This window comes from Stigmatopora argus, chromosome 6, assembly GCF_051989625.1.
Source record: "Stigmatopora argus isolate UIUO_Sarg chromosome 6, RoL_Sarg_1.0, whole genome shotgun sequence".
NCBI classification, from domain to species: domain Eukaryota; kingdom Metazoa; phylum Chordata; class Actinopteri; order Syngnathiformes; family Syngnathidae; genus Stigmatopora; species Stigmatopora argus.
Genome location: NC_135392.1, coordinates 8,462,161 through 8,481,685, shown reverse-complemented (window position 1 = coordinate 8,481,685; position 19,525 = coordinate 8,462,161). Strand labels below are relative to the sequence as shown.

The 19,525-nt window shown below is 38.8% G+C and overlaps 4 protein-coding genes across 6 annotated transcripts; 2 read left to right on the top strand and 2 right to left on the bottom strand.

The window, feature by feature from the left end:
* The first annotated feature begins 1,834 nt into the window (after positions 1–1,834).
* Positions 1,835–4,979, top strand: cdab (cytidine deaminase b). The gene is made up of 4 exons (XM_077603483.1): positions 1,835–2,069; positions 3,440–3,551; positions 3,813–3,870; positions 4,243–4,979. The coding sequence occupies exons 1-4, from the start codon at positions 1,883–1,885 to the stop codon at positions 4,381–4,383; spliced, it is 498 nt and encodes a 165-aa protein (XP_077459609.1). The 5' UTR covers positions 1,835–1,882; the 3' UTR covers positions 4,384–4,979.
* Positions 4,507–11,668, bottom strand: LOC144075987 (dnaJ homolog subfamily C member 16-like). 2 transcript variants are annotated; one of them, XM_077603481.1, is made up of 15 exons: positions 11,235–11,668; positions 11,061–11,127; positions 9,506–9,639; positions 9,050–9,225; positions 8,601–8,785; positions 8,404–8,508; positions 8,157–8,315; positions 7,813–7,943; positions 7,504–7,693; positions 7,223–7,405; positions 7,073–7,149; positions 6,593–6,673; positions 6,395–6,484; positions 6,082–6,252; positions 4,507–5,969 (listed from the first exon to the last, which is right to left on the bottom strand). In XM_077603481.1, exons 1-15 carry the CDS (start codon positions 11,441–11,443, stop codon positions 5,474–5,476), a joined length of 2,454 nt encoding a protein of 817 aa, XP_077459607.1. In that variant the 5' UTR covers positions 11,444–11,668; the 3' UTR covers positions 4,507–5,473. The 2 variants fall into 2 exon arrangements, with proteins under 2 accessions (XP_077459607.1, XP_077459608.1); XM_077603482.1 differs by having other exon boundaries at positions 4,508–5,969; positions 7,516–7,693; positions 11,235–11,664.
* A 417-nt stretch (positions 11,669–12,085) lies between these two features.
* b3galt6 (UDP-Gal:betaGal beta 1,3-galactosyltransferase polypeptide 6) lies at positions 12,086–14,755 on the top strand. The gene is made up of 2 exons (XM_077603933.1): positions 12,086–12,360; positions 12,897–14,755. Exon 2 carries the CDS (start codon positions 12,907–12,909, stop codon positions 13,924–13,926), a length of 1,020 nt encoding a protein of 339 aa, XP_077460059.1. The 5' UTR covers positions 12,086–12,360; positions 12,897–12,906; the 3' UTR covers positions 13,927–14,755.
* A 2,307-nt stretch (positions 14,756–17,062) lies between these two features.
* Positions 17,063–19,487, bottom strand: LOC144075371 (axonemal dynein light intermediate polypeptide 1-like). Of its 2 annotated transcripts, none has more exons than XM_077602319.1 (6): positions 19,107–19,487; positions 18,611–18,747; positions 18,376–18,545; positions 18,119–18,297; positions 17,702–17,866; positions 17,063–17,637 (listed from the first exon to the last, which is right to left on the bottom strand). In XM_077602319.1, exons 1-6 carry the CDS (start codon positions 19,185–19,187, stop codon positions 17,602–17,604), a joined length of 768 nt encoding a protein of 255 aa, XP_077458445.1. In that variant the 5' UTR covers positions 19,188–19,487; the 3' UTR covers positions 17,063–17,601. The 2 variants fall into 2 exon arrangements, with proteins under 2 accessions (XP_077458445.1, XP_077458446.1); XM_077602320.1 differs by having other exon boundaries at positions 18,239–18,297.
* Between the last annotated feature and the right edge of the window lie 38 nt (positions 19,488–19,525).

The following is a 19,525-nucleotide window of genomic DNA, read 5'->3' as shown; positions in this document are numbered from 1 at the left end:
TTGTGTGACCTCCCTCAGTCACGTGTCCTGGACAAGATTAAGTCTAACCTCAGACCACAAAAGTGCTGAAAATAGTGTCATCATTTATCAAAAACAAATGTTGTCTCACGCTGTTATCTGTCATGTTTGTATGACAAATGTAACAGCCTCCACTGTGGCATACAACAACTACACTGTAAAAAATGCTACACATGGCATGAAGTTCCTCCTAGTCATGGTTGTTTATGCAGATTTGTGTGTGTCTGTGTTTTGCTGTGTATACATGTAGAAGTGTTCTTTTCACCAGTGAATTATTTAGCTTTGCCAAGACAAAACTGTACAGTTTAAGGGGGCATGACAAACAAGTGTGAACTTTTAGCAACCAGCTTTTACCCTGGTCAACTTGATTTTAGTCTGTTGTTTTTAGAATTGGGTTTTATTTCCTCGATGGTTTGCCTGTGACACCTATGATTAACATTTGCAGGAAAACTGGAAACAACATTTTACAATTTTTAAAAAGGATATTTGTGGGAATATTGCACATAAGTGAAATGAGGTTACAGAGCTACCATTTGCAGTGGATAATGACAGATTCATTTTTCCCTAAAATGAATGTTAGTGAATTTATTGGTAGTATATTTCACAGATGTTTTCATTAAAAATACAGCAACATTGTGGTCATTATGAATAATACTTTCAGTCCAGCAATTACAGATGAAATTATAGAATAAAATAAATCCTTGTTTCAGTGCACTTGACGTTGAGCTGGGCAGAGTTAATAAACACTACATATCATATATAATAATAATAATTACAATTATAAACACATAATTTATTCCTTTTACAGCTAGTTCAGGTGATTAATGCACTGCAGGGTACGTTCCTGCTTCACATATTTGATTGAAGACACAATGTGGGTGACTCAAGCGGGTCACAGCGGGTGGTGTCTGCTGCCAACTGCTGGAGACCACAAATTACTGCAAGTGTACTCCCCCTCTCCCATTTTTTAAATCAATAGAGGAAATCTTGTCTTATTTTTATGTTGTTGCTTATCCTCTCCATTTGCTCTCATAGCAGTCACATGACCATCATTATTGTGTACTAATGGCAGTCAGCAAGAACAAAAGGCTTCAACTAGTATTTAATTATCAACCATTTCATGCTTGGTAGGATGTTTTGTGAAATCATTGTTTACATTCCTCGTGTTGCATCACAGTGTGGCAATAACCACCATATTTTATTATATTTATATCATATTGTGTATATTTTATATTTTAGTTTAATTGTTTTGCAGATTCGGAAGAGGATTTGGTTCTAGCTGTGTGGTTGATTGAGGGCCTAATCAGGCCACCCACCAGACCTTCGTTTTTAGGGTTGCGTATAAAATCCCCCAACTTTTGACAGCCTTTCATTTTACACAAGTGAGTCAGTAGAAATTCTTTGGAGCATTCGGTCTGGTGTCATGATAGCATACTTTGTCAGAGTATCATACACATATGACGCTATAGCAGATATTAAATGTTACTCACATAGCTTTATTATACTTAAATTAAAAAGTATGGTTTACGCTGGACTTCATTTGATAAAGCTGTGTCACAAAATAATTGGCAATCTCTCTATGTGGGCAGGGAAAGACTTGCTGGGTAAGAAACAAAACTATATGTCCACTATCTCAATTCGGTCACTCTAAAATTGTTTTTCATATGGTGCATGCAAACATCGGGTTTAATCAGCAACAGTCCTTAAACATGTTGCTCATGGAGGACTGACATCCCAACAGGTGATTGGCTGTGACCATCCCTCTCCCCATTGCCACGTGCCAAGGTTTCATTCACATTTAAAGCCAGGCCACAAAACAACCATTATAGACAAACTCCCTCACACTGACAAGAGGAGATTGAGAATGGACCAAGTCAAATATACTGGAACGATGTTGCACATTGAGGACATGGGCTCGAGATGTTTATCCAAGGAAACCGTGAAAAAGCTGATCAACCACTCTCAGGAGGCAAAGAAACAAGCATACTGCCCTTACAGCAAATTTAGAGTTGGAGCAGCTCTTTTGACTGTTGACAACTGCGTGTTCACAGGTATTGTACATGATTAAAGCATGATTAAATGTCCGGTTATGATTAAATTTGTTGCCGATATTTATCTATTACTTGGAAGATGTAGGTATCGTTTGGTGGAATTGTCATTATTATATAATCATAGAGGTTGCAAAGCCATGTGATTTTGCAAAGAAAAGCAGTAAAACAATAAATAAAAATAGATAACCTTTATGAGGGGCAATAAATAATTTCAGATTTGGAAATGGACCGAATGTGGAAGCAAAAAAGGCCATAAATAGATAGACATGCGCTACTGTAATAAATAACTAGCCTTCCATGGGACTGTTTTCCAGGGATGGTGTGGTGGTGGTGGAGGGGAGGCATTAGGTGTTAGGTGGTAGGAGGTCACCAAACAAAGCAGAACAGAACATTGAGCAATGTGTTTTTCATTACAGTTTAGTTATTACGTGAGATAACAAGACTCCCTGAAAAGAGAGAGAACATTTGGGTATACAATCATACACATCAATTACAGGCGTAGTCATAAGTATTTTAGTCCTGATATATATATATATATATATATATATATATATATATATAGATATATATATATATATACACACATCTTTATATATATAGTATATATACATCTTTATATATATACTATATACATGACTAAACATTTCAGTGAACCACCATGACTTTGTCACATAAGGCCAGCCAGTCAGCCATGGATCAATCATTATCAACAGTTCTGTTTGTGTTATAGGGCTGTGCTTTTGACTATTCGTGTGTTGTGTGCTGGACAAAACGTTGAGGTGGGGGTTTGATGGGGGAGGCGAAAGAGGCGAAAGTGCAGAGGCTCAAACACAGCTACAGGTTGAATTACCTTCTTTGGCCCACACATCAGACCAGAGACCATATATAATACCAGGATATAAAATTTTGCACTGCAATGCTGCAAATAATGGAAAAAGGACCAAAAAGGTTAAAATAAAAAAAAATAATAAAATTAAGAAGTGGGTGTTGGGGCAGTTGTCTAACAGTGTGAAACTAAAATGCTCTAAAACAAACATACAAAAACCACAAGAAAAGATCACACAAAGAACAGAATTGCCACTAGCAGAAACATTATAGTTTGTTCAAGTATGGTGAAAATCAAATTTCCATTTTAGAACCTGATGCTAATGATCAGTTCCCCATCTCTGTGTTATTATTAGTGTTTAAAACTGAACAAATTTACAATTTTGGAAATAGTTTGAAAGACTATGGTGTTTTTATATCTATTTTGTGAATTTTTGTAGCGGCAAAACTAGGATTCCATCCGAAAACAAAGACATTTCCTTCTACGATTGACCAGAAGATTACAACAGCAAAATTAATGATCCATGTGCTTTGGTTTCATGCAGGTTGCAACGTGGAGAATGCATGCTACAATTTGGGTGTATGTGCTGAGAGGAATGCCATTTCCAAAGCAGTTTCTGAAGGTTACAGTACATTCAAGGCCATTGCAATTGCTAGGTAAGGTTGACAAAAATCTATTACTATTTGAAAGGGGGGTTGATCACACAAGCACCAATCACTACTTTGTTTAAAAACATCACTCGCTTTTATAAATTGTTTGTTTTCCCTGAAGCTAAACACATCCAGTTGACAAACAAATCAAGTTCAAGAATGTCTGCTCTTATAATGGGCGACCACTTCATGGGGCAAAACTATTGTATATCCCAAAAAATGGTAACCTGATGGCTTATTTTTGTTTTATTTTTAATGTTTCTATAGTGACTTGAGTGACCAGTTCATCTCGCCATGTGGTGGGTGCAGGCAGTTCATGAGAGAGGTAAAAACAACACATTTTTATAATAATGCTAAGTTTTCTGACAGTGGGAAAGAAATTTAACAATGTGTTAGAAAGAAAATGTGAAATATCTATCATTATTCTTCATGTACAGAAGCGAAAACAAGTCATGTCATCTAATAGGCTGGTTGTGTAATTTTATTGTAGGGTAATAGTAATATACTTAGATCATTTCTACATTTATACAACCAAAACCTCCCTGACTGGATCCATCTAATTTAAGAATTTCAGCTGTACAGTACTGGATATATGGTGTATTTAGTTTGTGGAGGTAGGCGTTCCATTGTGGATTATAACAAATTGCATCATGAATAATATAGCACATAGACAAATTTTATGTATTTTGTTTACTAGTTTGGACCCAGCTGGGACGTTTATCTGTCAAAGCCTGATGGATCGTACACGAAGATGAGTGTCAACCAACTGCTGCCAGCCTCATTTGGTCCTGAAGATCTGGACATGAAAAAAGTACTGGACATCCCCAATGAGTACTGAAACTACAATCTACTGTAAACTAAACTGCATAGGTCCTTTTATTTTATTGTAAATTATATATTTAAGGCAAACAATAAGCCCCTGTTTTAAGTGCTTAATCTATTATTGCATTAATCAGATCTAGAAGAATGAATAGTCTTGTACATTAAAAAAAGATTTATTGGTTAAATGAAAGAAAATGACATATATAAACAATATGCAAATAATTTAATAAATAAACATTTTCTAACACTTATCCCTTAAAAGATTAACATTTTTTTGGCAGCAAACTCTTGTTAAAGCATTAGTTGGTGAAACTATAAGGTGTCAGTCAGTACAAGCTCACCTAATGTTTTTTTGTAGCTGGGCTCCTTATTTCATGCATTTTAAATGAAGCAAAAATATTGATGTTTTAATATTCAGGGCTCAACATGTCAACTGGTCTATTATTCTTCATAAGCAGTGTCTGGCTCTGGTTTGTGTTTCGTTTTTTTTTTTTTTAATCTTCTGATTTTCTAATCCAACATTAATGCTAAAACTGTGAATAAACGTTAAAGTACAATGTAAAAATATTCAATGCATATGAGGAATAAAACCGTTTCATTTCTGTCCAGTGATACGACGACTAGTAAATTACTAGGGAGGCAAAACCACACTAATTGAGATTGGTGCACAACTAGTGAAGAAAAAGACATTAACTTGCAGTGTTTTACATGACCAGTTATACCAGTACAAAGCACATTTCAATATTTTTCCCTCTCTAGTAACATGTACTTGATCTACTAGTGCACCTTAGTTCATTCATTTAATAAAGTGTTTGGTCAGTGTACTTTTTAGTTATTGGACAATTCACTTCCAGTGCCCGGTGTGCCTTAAAATAAAATAAAAATAAAAAAAGAGCATCAACTTTACATTAGGCTAAATATATAGCATATATACATATACATGAAAAGCATTCCAAATGTTGGAAACGAGCAAATGAAGACAGCGCCAGCTCTGCACAGGCCCAAAGAAACCTTTGATAATTAATTTCACAAACAGCAGACTTTAAGTAACGTAAAACAAAAGCGAGAGCACTCGGGAGGTAGTACTACCTTGATTTTGTCGACCCTCAGCTCCCCGTGGGGATGTTTTCAGCGGCTTGGAGAGACGGCCAAGATGGGACGTGCCATCTCGGCAGAGTACCCTCCATAAGCCTTTCCATCCAAAGTCCCAGGCGATCAAGTTTGTGGTGTACTTCTATGCTTGTGGCCCTATTTGAGCCCCTATTGGATCTAGCTCTATTCTCCCTGGAATGGGATCGGGATCGAGAGTCTGAACTAGACCGAGACCTAGATCGGGACTCTCTCCTGCTCCCGGAAGAGATCAATGATGTCGCGACGTATGACACGTCAGTTAGATCGTCCCCGGTGAAGACGGGTCTAAAATGGCAGAGGTATTTCTTGAAACCATTCAGGGCCAAGACGTGGCCAGAATAGTCTGAGGTGTCCTCATCCTCATCTGAATGACTTCCAAAGGGTGATGAGCCTGAGCATGAGCGCAAAAGTAAGGGCATCCAGTGGCGGTGTTTGTCAGTGTTAAGGAAGGAGAAGTGGATAGTATGAGTCCTGCATCAACACATCAACAGTGAATTCAATAGAATGATACAAAAACATAATGAAATACTTGTCAACAATGTTCATCATTCCGGAAATGCACAAAATATATCCTGAAACTTACCCAGAGAAAGAAAAGACTTCTTTGGCAAATTTACGCAGCAAAGCATTCTTAGAGGTGTTCGTTAGCACGAGTACAACGTTGATATGACCCGGGCGCAGCTTTACTAAATTGCTGGTGTATGTGATGTCTGTCAGCTCGGTGACCTCCACAAAATCCTTCTTGGGGGGACGGCTGCAAGGACCAATGACAAGAGGAATACATGTGTTTTACGACAAACTGTTAAGGCATTCGTTAGGAAAAAAAACAGAAACTATAGACCACAGCTTCCAAAGACATCGTGTCCACCTAGTGCTTAATCGATGTAACCAGTTACCTAAAGGTAGTGGATCGATCTGATGCACCATTATCAGTTTGAGGTTGCTCCTTTGGTGCCGTTTTCCGTGGCTTGGTCTCACCTGGTTCACTGAAAAAGAAAAAAAATAAACCGAAAAGTGAACGCTCCAAATTAACATACTATGTTCTGCTTTACATAAATGGTAGATTATATATAAGAGAATCCTTATTCCATCACCTGAAGGCCTGGATGACAACCGTCCCAAAAAGAATGAATAGCGCTGAGAAGATCAATGATAGGATGGGCATCATCTCTCGCCTTGAAAGAAGTTAGATCAAAACTTACTGGAACATAGCTACATAACAGCATTAAAGTTGTGTCCTTGATAATGAAAAGTTAATAAGCTTATGTAGCAGTAGCCGTTAGTTTCATTATAAAAACGCTGCAGAGTACTGTATGTGAGTATATATAGTAGGAAAGAGTCTTTTTTTTTTTTTAATTGGGGGGAAAAATACTGGTTGAATGGTGGGATGTGGGCAGGAGGTAAGATTAGCCTGGGTAGTCAAATGTTTTGAGATCATCGTTACAGTTGAAAATAACAATAATAGGCCAAACATTTTTAGGGGACCATCCAACACTCCCTACCGGTCCTGATGTTGCCTCTTGTCTGTTTCTCATTAAAAAGTAGATTAAAAAAAATGATGAATTGAGTCTTACCAGTTTGAATAGAGCACGTCATCATAAATTTGATGGATGTAATCTTGAGCGTAATTCATCCACTGGATTAAGAAATTCTAAACAGAGAATAAAAAAGTCAAACTAGGGGAAAAAGGTTTCTGGTCCACGTTGGTTTGAGCTGTATCTTACAGGGGCCAACTCATTGTTGAGTTCTGGAAGTGTGGCATCCGACGTCAGATAGGTAGGGTCCTTCTGAACGAGCTCCAGATGCTCAAGGAGACGATATTTGTCTTCTTCACTGCCATTCCACCCACCAATCACAGAGCGGTACATCACCTTGCCAGCTTGGCTACGCCTCTCCAGAATAACCACCTGGTATAGGACAATACATTGAAATTGAATGCTACACTTTTCTTTACATAGTAAAAGAAGAACTCATCAAGAGCTGTTGGGTGAGGATATATGTGTACATTGCCACTGACTTGGGGGGAGACTACAGCCTGGTTGGGAAGCAAAGCCTGGCAGAGAGGTTGCTGCTGACGCTGGTAGACGTACGCAAACCGCAGCACATCTTTCCTGTTAAATGTGGCAAAATCCAGGAAGGCCTTATTTCGAGGAAGAAAAGCTTGGTCCTCACTGGTAATCAGCAGCACGCAATACCTGTAAAACAGGTAAAGATTTGGTATCATTCATATTCTAAAGTATTGGTTGGAGTGGAAAATGCTTTTTAATTTTAGGGGAGGAAAAGCAAAAATGCCATGAGATTTTTGACGCCTTACTTCCTCCGCCTGTGAAACTGCTTGATAGGACACAGCTCATCAAAGAGTTGCTGGTTGACAAGTCGGGGAACTTGTAGGAATTTGTTGTTGGAGACAAACTCGTCCATGACCTGCCGCTTCATTCCCTTAGCCTACAAGAGAAAGGAGGAAAAAAAGTTCGGAGAGGTTGAGTCGTTAGGTTAACATTATACTGAACTCATAAAACAGATACCGTTTTACCTCTACTTGCAAAATGAATTGGCAATCTATGCCAAAACTCCCATCAAACAGGTGGGACAACATAAGAACTGAGTCTAACTTGTCTTTGTTCATGCAACAGGGTCCTCTTTGTCTAGGGAAAGTACCTGGATGATGTCCACTGGTCTGCTGGTATCCTCTTTAAAAAGCAGCATGGAGGGGGCATATGAATTTATGTTGAACTGGCGAAGAAGCTGAATATTGTGTGTGTTGCCCTGATCCACATAGCCAAAGTGAACATAGTCTCTGAAGGCAAAAGCTGTTAACTACAGAGGGCAAAAAGATTAAGACTTTGATTTGGACGAAAATCCTGCATGAAATATTGTGAAACACAAACTTGAAAACAAGCCTCACCCTGAAGACAATGGGAACGTTGGAGTCTTGGTCAAACAAGAGAACACTGGGCTTATTTCCAACGTGCCAGTCGTCCAGAAATTGCTGGTAGTTGTCATCGGTGACCTAGTGAAATAAAAAATAAATTATCTAGCCTTTGCATTGTTCCTAAAGGAAATAAGTTCCAAGTTTTCTGGTGGGCTGATTTTTTTATTTACCTTTTCCACCAGATTTTGGGAAAGAAGGTCCTCCATGAACCGTCGCAGGTGTTCTCGACCGATGGCCTGATGGAAAACGGTCACTCTTCCGTTCAACAGTCCGATGAAGGAGGGAGCACGGTGAACCCCCAACTGGTTGGCCAGACGAGGCTCATAACCGAGGTCCACAATGCCAATACCAAAACCTAGTGGAAAATGGCAAATTTACTCATTTTCTTCTGACATAGTAGATCAAATTATTATTAAAGGTCCGCCTCGATCCCAAAATCAGCTGGAATAGGCTCTGGCACACCCGTGTGATAAGTAGTATGGAAAATGGATGGATATGGAAATGTTACAATGCAAAATTTCCCTTTATCCATTCAATGAATTCCAGTGGATGTCAATTTGTGCGAGAATATCTAACTCTTGTTGATGGGTAAAACATTTTCACCAGAGCATCAGCTTACCAAGTGGCTCGAGTTCCTGCACAATCTCCTTCCACACAGGCTCCACACGGATACACGCAAAACACCACTCGGAAGTCACTTTAATGAGGTATGGCTTCTTATGGCTATCTGGGAGCACATCGCTGTTAAACTGGACGTGGTGAAGTAAGTACTTGCTGTCTGCAAAGTCCCTTGACCTTGGGGAGAGAGCGATGAGATTGATTGTGAGCACCAGATACAAAACTTTAAACACACTTCAAATAATTATAGTCTTAAAGTCAAAGTTGCTGTTTCCGTGGATATATATTTTAATAGCATTGTCCCAATCTCATACTTTTTGTGATTCCAATTTCCAATCACGTGATCGGATGGGGTAATCCTAAATTCCATTTTTATACAGTTCATCATATTTTCAACTTCAAAAAGTCAAAAAAGACAAAACGTTGATCCATATTAAAGAATGGAGATATTTCATACCTGGTGAAATAGAAGGAAGACTCATCAAAGTAGAAGCCATTTTGGAAGCTGCGGAAATGCTGATGCTGTGACTGGCCTTCCTCGACCTGCCCATAGCGGTCAAAGTTGGCCCTTCGCTCTTCGTTAGATAAAATCTGTGCACAATACAGTAACATATGATTCGTTATCTACTCCCTTTGTGGAATAAAAAACACACACAAAAAGTATTTTTCTTTCCCCAGACACGGAGCAGCCAAAAGTTTTGAGACACTTTTCCTCCTAAATGACAGCCTAGAGAATGTGGAAAAGGACAAGATTTTGTTTAATGACTGTTCTGTTCTTCCACAATTTTGGAAGCAATAATTTCACATTTCCCAACAGTTTTTGTTTTATTTTTCATGGACTGTTTATTTGTATCTGATGTTAGGCTAAAGTGTTCTTGATGCAAAATAAATCAAGAATCAAAGCAAAACAATTTCGACGATGGCGCCGTTCACGCGCCAGCCAGTGGCAGTAGCTCTGTCCACTCTTATTGGTTTTTCGTGTTTTACAGCCCTTCTATCTTTTTTTAATTACATTTTAATATTTCTTAACATTTTTACTTTACTTTGTACTTTATACTTTAATGTTTTCACAACTTTCCTTGTTCTGATAGCCTGGCTTCTTTCTGCTACTTCTTTTTTGGAACCATTCAGCCATGTGTACGTTGTCATACACATGCGAGTAGCTGTTACAATACGCAGCAGGAGCAACACCTAAATGCCACTGGAAATTCGGAGCTGACCAACCATTCCATCATGGGATAAGATGGAAGAGCTGTCGGCTCTTACCAGGCCGGAAACATAGTCGAGCGGCTCTACTCTGCTACTGTTGGATAAGCTTGGAAGAGTAAATCTGCATTTTCTCTACCTCGGTCACAGTCTGCAGAAGTTCCCCAACTTGTGGAAGACTTCCTGTGTGCGGTTCCAGTTTTTGTCCAACTTAACGTCTTTTAGAGTCTGTATCCGTTTTTGCTACCGCAACCAAGATGGCGCCGTTCAAGTGGCAGCCGATGACGGTAGCTCCATCCGCTCTTGCTCATTGTGTTTTTGCTGCTTTTCTGTCTTAATGATTTGATTTGGTGATTGTTAATGATCCCATTTACTTTTATTTGCTTTATACTTTGTGCTTTTGCCTTGTTGTTCTGCAGCCTTTGCGACTGTACTGTCTAACTCACGTGTCAAACCGATTCCGTCGAGGGCCGCAGTTGGTCCTGGTCTTTGTTCCAACCGATCCATTGCCGACATTTTAACCAATCAGGTGTGTTCTAAAATAAGGAGCACCTGACTTTAATTAACCGATTACACTTGCAAAAGGTATCCTCTTGTTGAGTTGGAATGAAAACCTGCACCCACTGCGGCCCTTTGAGGACCGGTTTGACACCCCTGGGTCACTATGCCTTTTCCTGTATCTGCATTCTCACCCTCTTGCTACTGTCACAATGAAATTTCCCGAATACGGGATGAATAAAGTTATCCAATCCAATCCAATCCAAAAAAATAAGGCAATGAATGTTCCAATTCTAAAATATACAGACCTCATATGACTTTGAAACCTTGATGAACATATTTTCAGCATCGGGATCTTTATTTTTATCCGGATGCCTGAAAAATAGAAATAGAGGCGAAATAGGAAACGAGAAGACCGGGTTAAAATGGGTTGTGGCATTCATACACGGTGAGCTACCATTTATTCCACCCACCCAACTCACCATTCTCTGGCGAGGTTCTTATATGCCTTTTTAACTTCTGCCTGGCTAGCACTCCTACTGACACCGAGGACTTTATATGGATCATATCCTGTGGATGTTCCTACCAAACGATCAGTAAAAACTAGCAGAAAGATGGCGAGCGTCAAAAGGAATAGCACAGGATGTCGGCTCTTCCCCCCGGGAGTCATCGCTTGCCACTGTCCGTTCATGCTGAGGATAAATTGTCTAGCGAAGCAAAAGCTAGACACATAATAAAATTCACCGTAGATCTGTTCACTATAAAAGAAGCAGGTACATCCTAGCCTTTTAAATGGTTAAACGGTGGTGATTATGATCTTCAGCAGCTAATGGTGCACACTAGTAAAGGTCATTGTCATAATTGTGAGGTATAAAGTAGCTTCCGGTTAGTAATTTCAAAACAAACCCATGGAACCCATTTTCTAGAGCTACGTATAGGTCCACACACGGCACTAGAGAGCTGATGCGCGCTGTCAAAATATAAATGTGAGTGCATAACAGTTTAAAAACAGAAAATATATGTTTTTTCATTCTGCTACCCTGTATTGCAACAGTTTATAAGTAGTAGCCAGGTGATAATGCACCAGCTTACATTTATCCAGTGGTTTACGTTTACAATCACTGCTTTATCCACATCCAATATGGTAGGATCGTTGACGTACATCTAGGGTTGACATGCGTAAAAGAACGTCACGGATACACTATGAAGAGCACGCGCGGTTTCATTATTCCCCCACATTTTGCTTATTTTTTTCCACATTATTGGTCCTTAAAAGTATACAAACCTAAATAAAAATATTTGTTTAAAAAAAAGCAATTGACATATTTGTGTTGTCATTTACTCCAGTCGATAGACTGCGTTTCCTGTTTAACGGAATTGCTTGCCCCAGGTGATGGGACTATCCATTTATTTACCGACCGGTACGATTAAAAGCAATACTTTTGCGAGTCCTATTTTCTCTTTTCCTTATATACGCACAATGTGTAATGCTTTTTGCGAAGACCGTTGCTGGATAGCGACTCGGTAGTCAACGCCGACGTTAGCTTTGCAAAGCTGCACGGCCTGCTGCGACTCGACTATTCACACACTGGCCACTTTCCTGCTCAGGTAAATACAACAACTATCACAACTTAAATTGCAACGCCGTAGAAACAACTACCAAGTAGGAAGAAATACAGTAAATTGTTAAATCCTTCTTGGTAACAATCCAAGCATGTAATCGGAACGTAAATCAGGGGTCCTCCGCATTCGGTTAATTCAAACCGAACGAGACGATCAATCAAGTGGTACTTATTTTAGAACACTAGATCGGTTGGAATAAAGACCAGCACCCATTGCGACCCTTTGGGGAATTGGTTTGACTCCCCTGATGGTGATCAAATCTTTCATTCATCTTCCATACCGCTTATCTTCAAAAGGGTCGCAGGGGGTGCTAGAGCCGAGAGCCCGGGAGACCCTGAATTGGTTGCCAGTCCATCGCAGGCCACAATGAAACACACAACCATACACGCTCACTATCACGCCACTATTATTTCATTATATGGAATGAACCATTCTAGCAGCTTCCATTTCTGGCTGATTTCAGTTTATATTTGTATATTTTGATCATATGAACACAAATACTTTTCCCCCCTGTATCATAGGCTCAGCACGATGAATTTGCTACGCCTCGTGTGCCGCCATAAGACTGCGTTGTTCCTCTGTACTGTGTGCACTTTTGCCGTGGTCCTTGTTTTCTTGGCCAAATGTACATCAGAAACCCTGAAACAGGGTCCTGCCGATCCACCGGGCCTAGCCCCTCGCAGCAATGCTTTAAATCCCCGTCCAGAGAAGCACGACCGAGACACCTCTTCCAAAGACCTGTCAACATTCCTCGTAGTCCTCATTACAACGGGGCCAAAGTACACCGAGCGCAGGAGTATCATCCGAAACACATGGCTGTCCAAGCGGGACTCGGACGTTCTGGCCATGTTTGTGGTAGGAACTCTGGGTCTGTCCAACGAAGACCTTGAAAACTTAAACGTAGAGCAAGGACGGCATAAGGATCTGCTCCTACTGCCTGACCTGAAAGATTCTTATGAGAACTTGACCATGAAGCTGCTGCACATGTACTCCTGGCTGGACATGAATGTGGACTTCAAGTTTGTCTTCAAAGCAGATGATGACACATTTGCTCGGTTGGATCTCCTTAAGGAGGAGCTGCGAGCAAAAGAGCCCGCTCGGCTGTACTGGGGCTTCTTCTCAGGCCAAGGTCGAGTCAAGACAGGGGGGAAGTGGCGGGAAGGTTCCTGGGATCTCTGCGACTATTACATCCCGTACGCACTGGGCGGGGGCTACATCCTGTCGTCGGACCTGGTACGATATGTGCATCTCAACGTGGGGTACTTCAAAATATGGCAGAACGAGGATGTGTCTTTGGGCGCCTGGCTGGCTCCAGTTGATGTTCGGCGGACACATGACCCGCGCTTTGACACTGAATATAAATCCCGCGGTTGCAACAATAAATACTTGGTGACGCATAAGCAAAGTCTGGAGGACATGCTGGAGAAACACCAAATGCTGCAACGTGACGGCAAGCTTTGTAAGGAGGAAATCAAACTGCGACCGTCGTACGTGTATGATTGGAGTGTGCCCCCGTCACGGTGCTGCCAAAGGAAGGAAGGGATTCCTTAATGGATCTCTTTGTCACTCAGATGAAGTTCCATTCCTACTTAAGTCTTTACCCATTGTATTTCCACTTCAAGCCCATTGCAGCGTTGCATTCTTCTCAATCATTACAAAATAATTGGATTTGCTCTGAGTGGATGGAAATTGAGAATATTTGCAGGATTAAAAGTGATTTGCAATTTTGTAGTTATCCGTGCCGTGAACAAAGTACATGGTATTTAAAGTTATTATGCTATTCTTTTTTTAAAAGGTGTTTTCCCATTTTTACAAATTGTTTATCCAAATTCTCAAATACAGATCGACCAATATGGATTTTTCAGGACCGATTAATAGTAGTTAGAGGAGGCCGATAACCGATATTCATTTGCACTAAAGGTGGAAAAGTTAGTATAAAAACATTAGTAATGCCGGCTGGGGTTCTGGGGTCGAGGGTTCGATCCCGGGCCATCCCTTACTGTTTGCATGTTCTCCCCAGGCTTGCGTGGGTTTTCTCCGGCTACTCGGCTTTCCTAAAACATGCACGTATGCTGCTTGAACACTCTAAATTGCCTCCAGGTATGAGTGTGAGCGTGAATGGTTGTCTTATCTCCTTGCACACTCTTATTGGCTGTCCAACAGTTCAGGGTGTCCCCCACCTGCTGCCCGAGGTCAGCTTGGATAGGCTCCAGCACCCCCGTGACCCTTGTGAGGACAACCGTTATAGAAAATGAATAGAATTAATGATAATTAATAATGCAAGCACTGAACTTCATTGAACTATATTAAATCAGTGTATATATGTATGTATATATGTATATATATGTATGTGTATGTGTGTATGTATATATATATATATATATATATATATATATATATATATACACATATATATATATACATACATACATATATATATACACATGTATGTTGATAAACCAAAGAAATGACCAAGTCAATCTATTCTACCCATATATTTATTGAGAAATATATTGAGGATTCGTACTACTTATGTTGATATACGTTATTGAATGTACAGTTCAACTTTATTTGTATTGTGGCAAGGCAACAGAGGGTTAGGGGGTTAAAATTTTCGCTTGTGTGTGTGTCTATTACCAATTAAGGGTGCCGAATTGAAGCATAGCATAGTACACTCTAAAATGATGATACATCCCCTCCTCGTTAATAACAGATGGGAAATTTTTGAACAAATGTATTCCATGTGTGAGAAATAGATACTGCCTTACCACTCATACACTAAGTAAATACGCTAGTGCTGAAGTAAGGATATGAAAACCCATTTAAGTATTTTTCATGATGCTGGCTAACAAGGTTTTGACCCATGTACAAGTATCCTTTTTCCTAACTAGAACTTTAACATACCGGTTAACGAGTGAGGCAAAACTGACACTTTTGTGCTGCAAATGACATCATAAGATTCAACTACTACCTAAGTCTGCATGAGTTTGAATATGCCAAGTGAACTTCTTAGTCTAACCTTGTCTTGTTCTTCAAACCCTTTTCATGCCCCCAAAAATAGGAGGGTATTTCACTACAATATAACTAAAGCTTAAGAGGAGGTAAAAATAGGCTTAAGATGAGAGTGGGCATTCACAAAAAGTTGATTTTGTGACAGATTACTTTACTTCTTTTGGATCATGCTGACAAATGTAACAAATGGCATAAGTTTTTTTTATTTATTTTTTATTAAAATGTAGCAAGGATATCGAATAAATGACCCAAATGCTTTTGATCATGCTTGCCACCCCAATACTGTCACTCGGGAGACTATTCAACTTTGCTATTAGTTATATATATATTTGTTATTGTTAAGTGTCAACAAATGTCCCTAGGTCATTTATTTATTTGCTATTTTTGCAAAAGCATCGCTCAATGTTAACACAGAAATGCTGATGGCATTGCTTTTCATTCAGTAAAGAGTTCAAGTTCAGTTTTGCACGCAAATGTTTTGTTGATGTTTTAAATCGAGTTCATTTTATCCTGGGATACAAGCCTTCTTCAGCCTTGTGCATGTTAATGCTATTGTTTGAAATTGTTTTTATGTTTCCCATTGAACCTTTTTGTAACATTTTGTACAGTTTAAGTAGGTTTGAGGGTATTTTAGTCTAAATATCCATACCTGCCTGAATAACTTTTTCAAAATGTATTTATTGTTAATTTATTATGCAGTAAACGCACTGGCTCTTATGCCTGCATATTGGAAGGCAAAGTGAATGTTTCTAAAAGTTCATGTTTAATGGTACAAGGTGGAGGAAACCCATATGTTTTGTTAACTAGGTTTTTTCCTCTGTTCATGACAACATGAGTTCATGAGTAATGTCACCATTTCTATCGTAGCCGACCATGCACCCATTCATTTGAAATTCTCCACGATAACGACAAATACACACCAGTAGGTCACTCTACCTTGGTGATTTTCCTTTTGATGTTTTCCAAGTTCACCAATGCTATGATTACACCGCACATAAAAAAACACGCAATCCATAAGATGTCTGATAATGAGACAATGTCCTTACTGTTTTGTTTCATGTTTTTAATTGTACTGTGTTATCTTCCCTGGATGTATTATTAAAACAATCTGGTACTGTCTCTTAATTAAATGAGTGGGTTTTATATTTTCACTATTTATAACATGGAGTAATATGGTTTGTAATTGGATTGGATTGGATAACTTTATTCTTCCCGTATTCGGGAAATTTCGTTGTCACAGTAGCAAGAGGGTGAGGATGCAGGATATATATATATATATATATATATATATATATATATATATATATATAACATATTGGCACATATATACATATTTATTGTATTTATATGTATACATTGTATATATATACATACATAATAATGACCGCAAGTAGAATGAAGAACAAAAATGAAGATTCTATGAAGAACAGTGAACATGTACAAGAGTTTACACTATAGTTAAAACTAAAAGTGATACTACACAGAATTAAAATGCTCACTTTTAACATAAATGTTGTTTGCGGAGAAGAAAAATTCCAACAAAAATCGTTTTATAGGGTATGTAAATTGTTCATGACTCATGCTGATTGATTTATAGTAATATTTAATGGACACAGCTTGAGCTTATATGTATACTATATTCATCAACTAGACCATCATTGTAAAATAACCCTTTAATGCTTAGTAAATAATGATGCACAAGGTAACCGAACTACAACGGTTACCCAAAGCCCTGTATTGAAATCCATTTTTTAATCATTGACAATTGGTAAAACAAACCATCTGCAAAATGCAAAGAAGAACATGAGTCCATAGGAATGAGTGCAAATAAAACAATCATTCAGATGAGGTAAATGTTGCTCTGGTTGTTAAAACGTCGTTTTGACAAATAATTGTCCATCAGTCACATTATTCGTTTCATGTAAAAGAAAGCACTCTTGAATCTGCACTCTTATGGTCTATCTTTGCTCAATTTTCCAGGGTGGGTACACCCTCTCTTTTTAGTACATGTTGGTACTGCCACACCTTAAAAAGTCATGTTCAGATGTGAAACTATGTAAAACCTATCATGCTAGTGTTCTTACATTAATGATTCACTTTCACCTGGATCATTTTACAGCTAACATGACTAGTGTTAAGCTTCTCAAAACAGATGTCAATTAGGAACAAATTCAGATGTTTGTCACTGTGGCAATTCGATCCATGGCAGTAACGTCACTTCTTTGGCAAGTAAACCCCTTCGAGTTGGACCTAAAGAGAAGGACACAATAAGAATGAATTATAAAGCAATTACTGTGTTATTTTGATTTTCTACCTTGAGCTGCTGGTTGCTTTTCCTGAGGCTCAGAATCTCCTCTGTGTGCTTCTTTTCTTGCGCCTCCTTTTTTTCAACGGACATTTTTTCTATTTCTGAATATTTATTTTTCTGGCGATCCAGCTTCTGTTTCAGCTCCATATTCATATGCTCCAAATCAGAGATCTATACAAGTAATACACAGACACAATTCATTAAAAAGAAGCCAAGGTACAGATAAAACATAGATTATAAAATGCATCCAATTTTAGTGTGAAATTTTAGTGAACAAAATACATTCTATCATTCTTACCATAAACATTAATTTGACCACTTAACTTATTCGTGCTATTTTCTTCCTTTTACTTTATACTGAAATTTTACCTTAAAGGATAAATACTATTTCTGTGTTGTACGGCTAATTCTCTCTTGTCTTACTTTGTCCTTTCGGGCCACGTTGTCCTGTTTATCATGCAGAGCTTTTCTCACGCCAAACACCATACTGCTCTCATAGAACGTCTGATAGGCAGTGATGGTCATTCGGATCTCATTTCTTACCCGCAGTATCAAGAGACCCCTCTCAGGACAAATGAGGACCACCTGTCTGATCAGTTCATCTAAAAAAAGACAAAAGAAAAGTATACCTACAGTATAAACTGGTGCACAATAATAACATCCAAAGCCAGAATCCCTACCAAAGCATTCTGTATATAACTGCCTTCGCAAAGGACAGATTCCAGTCTCCATGGCGCGCGTTTGCAGCAGCATTTTGTCCAGTTCTTCCTCTACATTGACCACATCCAAGCGGGTGGATGCTTCACCACATACTCGTTGCACCCACTCTTTGTTGGCATGTTCCCATTGTCTGGCAGAGAAAAAGAACGATAAATAATATTGTTGTTGACATTGACTGCAGAGCATTTTGGGTACCTGGGTGGGAAGATGACATTGAGAATGTTCTCATTTTTCTGCTTGATTTCTTCAAGAATGGCTGTTATGGATTTTCGAGAGCGTAACGAATATTCCACAGACGGCTGGGGTTTGGACTTCTGGGCTTTTGTAGTTCTCTGAAGCAAAAACTCTTTAAATCAGAGCAGTTCAAAGATCGTGCCCCAAATTGTACTTCACTTGAATTTAGGAAACACCAACTGACGTTATTGTGAGGGACCAAAATGTTCCTGTGCCTCACCAGAAAGCAGTTGCACGCTATTTCTTGTAGTTTCTTATAAATTATGAATGCACTGTTGCACTTTGCAAATAAGAATAAGTAAACTAAATTTAAATGTATTTATATATGTTGTAGCAATGCCACACAACATTACATGAAATGAGTACTACTTTATATAGATGTAACAGAAATATATATATTTAAAAAATATACTAATAAAATTCATTTTTTGACACAATTAATAGAGGTACTACTTACCTTAGTTGATTTTTTATCTGCACTTTTTGGGACTAAAATTGGACGATCGTATTTGAGCAGAGACTCTGCAGGTGCATTCATTGTGTACTAAGTCAAATATTTAAGTCGATACATGCAGTTGTCATTTTGTTGAAACAAGGCAGCTCTTTCGTGAGCGTCACTGCAAGAGCGCTTATAGAGCATTACATAACTTAAAACAGATTTTGCAAGGGTTTTTCGTATTACATTTGTCAATTTGATATCGACGAATACGTCACCATCAGCGACGTCATGTCGTGTCATTGAAGGCGTGTTAAAAAACAGACGTGACGTCAAAAGAGAGAGAAAAAGAGAGAAAGAAAAAAGAAAGAAAAAGAGAGATACAGAGAGAGAAAAGAGAAAGCGAGAAAGAAATGAAATGGTAGTAAACCAAATAAACC

Bases quoted from the DNA above. Each gene is read 5' to 3' on its own strand.
- cdab (XM_077603483.1), top strand. From the start codon at position 1,883: ATGGACCAAGTCAAATATACTGGAACGATGTTGCACATTGAGGACATG. The intron at 2,070-3,439 runs GTATTGTACATG...GGTTTCATGCAG, and splicing joins TGACAACTGCGTGTTCACAG to GTTGCAACGTGGAGAATGCA. The intron at 3,552-3,812 runs GTAAGGTTGACA...ATGTTTCTATAG, and splicing joins AAGGCCATTGCAATTGCTAG to TGACTTGAGTGACCAGTTCA.
- LOC144075987 (XM_077603481.1), bottom strand. From the start codon at position 11,443: ATGAACGGACAGTGGCAAGCGATGACTCCCGGGGGGAAGAGCCGACAT. The intron at 7,150-7,222 runs GTAAGATACAGC...TTCTCTGTTTAG, and splicing joins TCAACAATGAGTTGGCCCCT to AATTTCTTAATCCAGTGGAT. The intron at 5,970-6,081 runs GTAAGTTTCAGG...GTGTTGATGCAG, and splicing joins GAAGTCTTTTCTTTCTCTGG to GACTCATACTATCCACTTCT.
- b3galt6 (XM_077603933.1), top strand. From the start codon at position 12,907: ATGAATTTGCTACGCCTCGTGTGCCGCCATAAGACTGCGTTGTTCCTC.
- LOC144075371 (XM_077602319.1), bottom strand. From the start codon at position 19,187: ATGAATGCACCTGCAGAGTCTCTGCTCAAATACGATCGTCCAATTTTA. The intron at 18,748-19,106 runs GTAAGTAGTACC...TTTTTGCTTCAG, and splicing joins CAGATAAAAAATCAACTAAG to AGAACTACAAAAGCCCAGAA. The intron at 18,546-18,610 runs GTACCCAAAATG...TTTCTCTGCCAG, and splicing joins AATGTCATCTTCCCACCCAG to ACAATGGGAACATGCCAACA.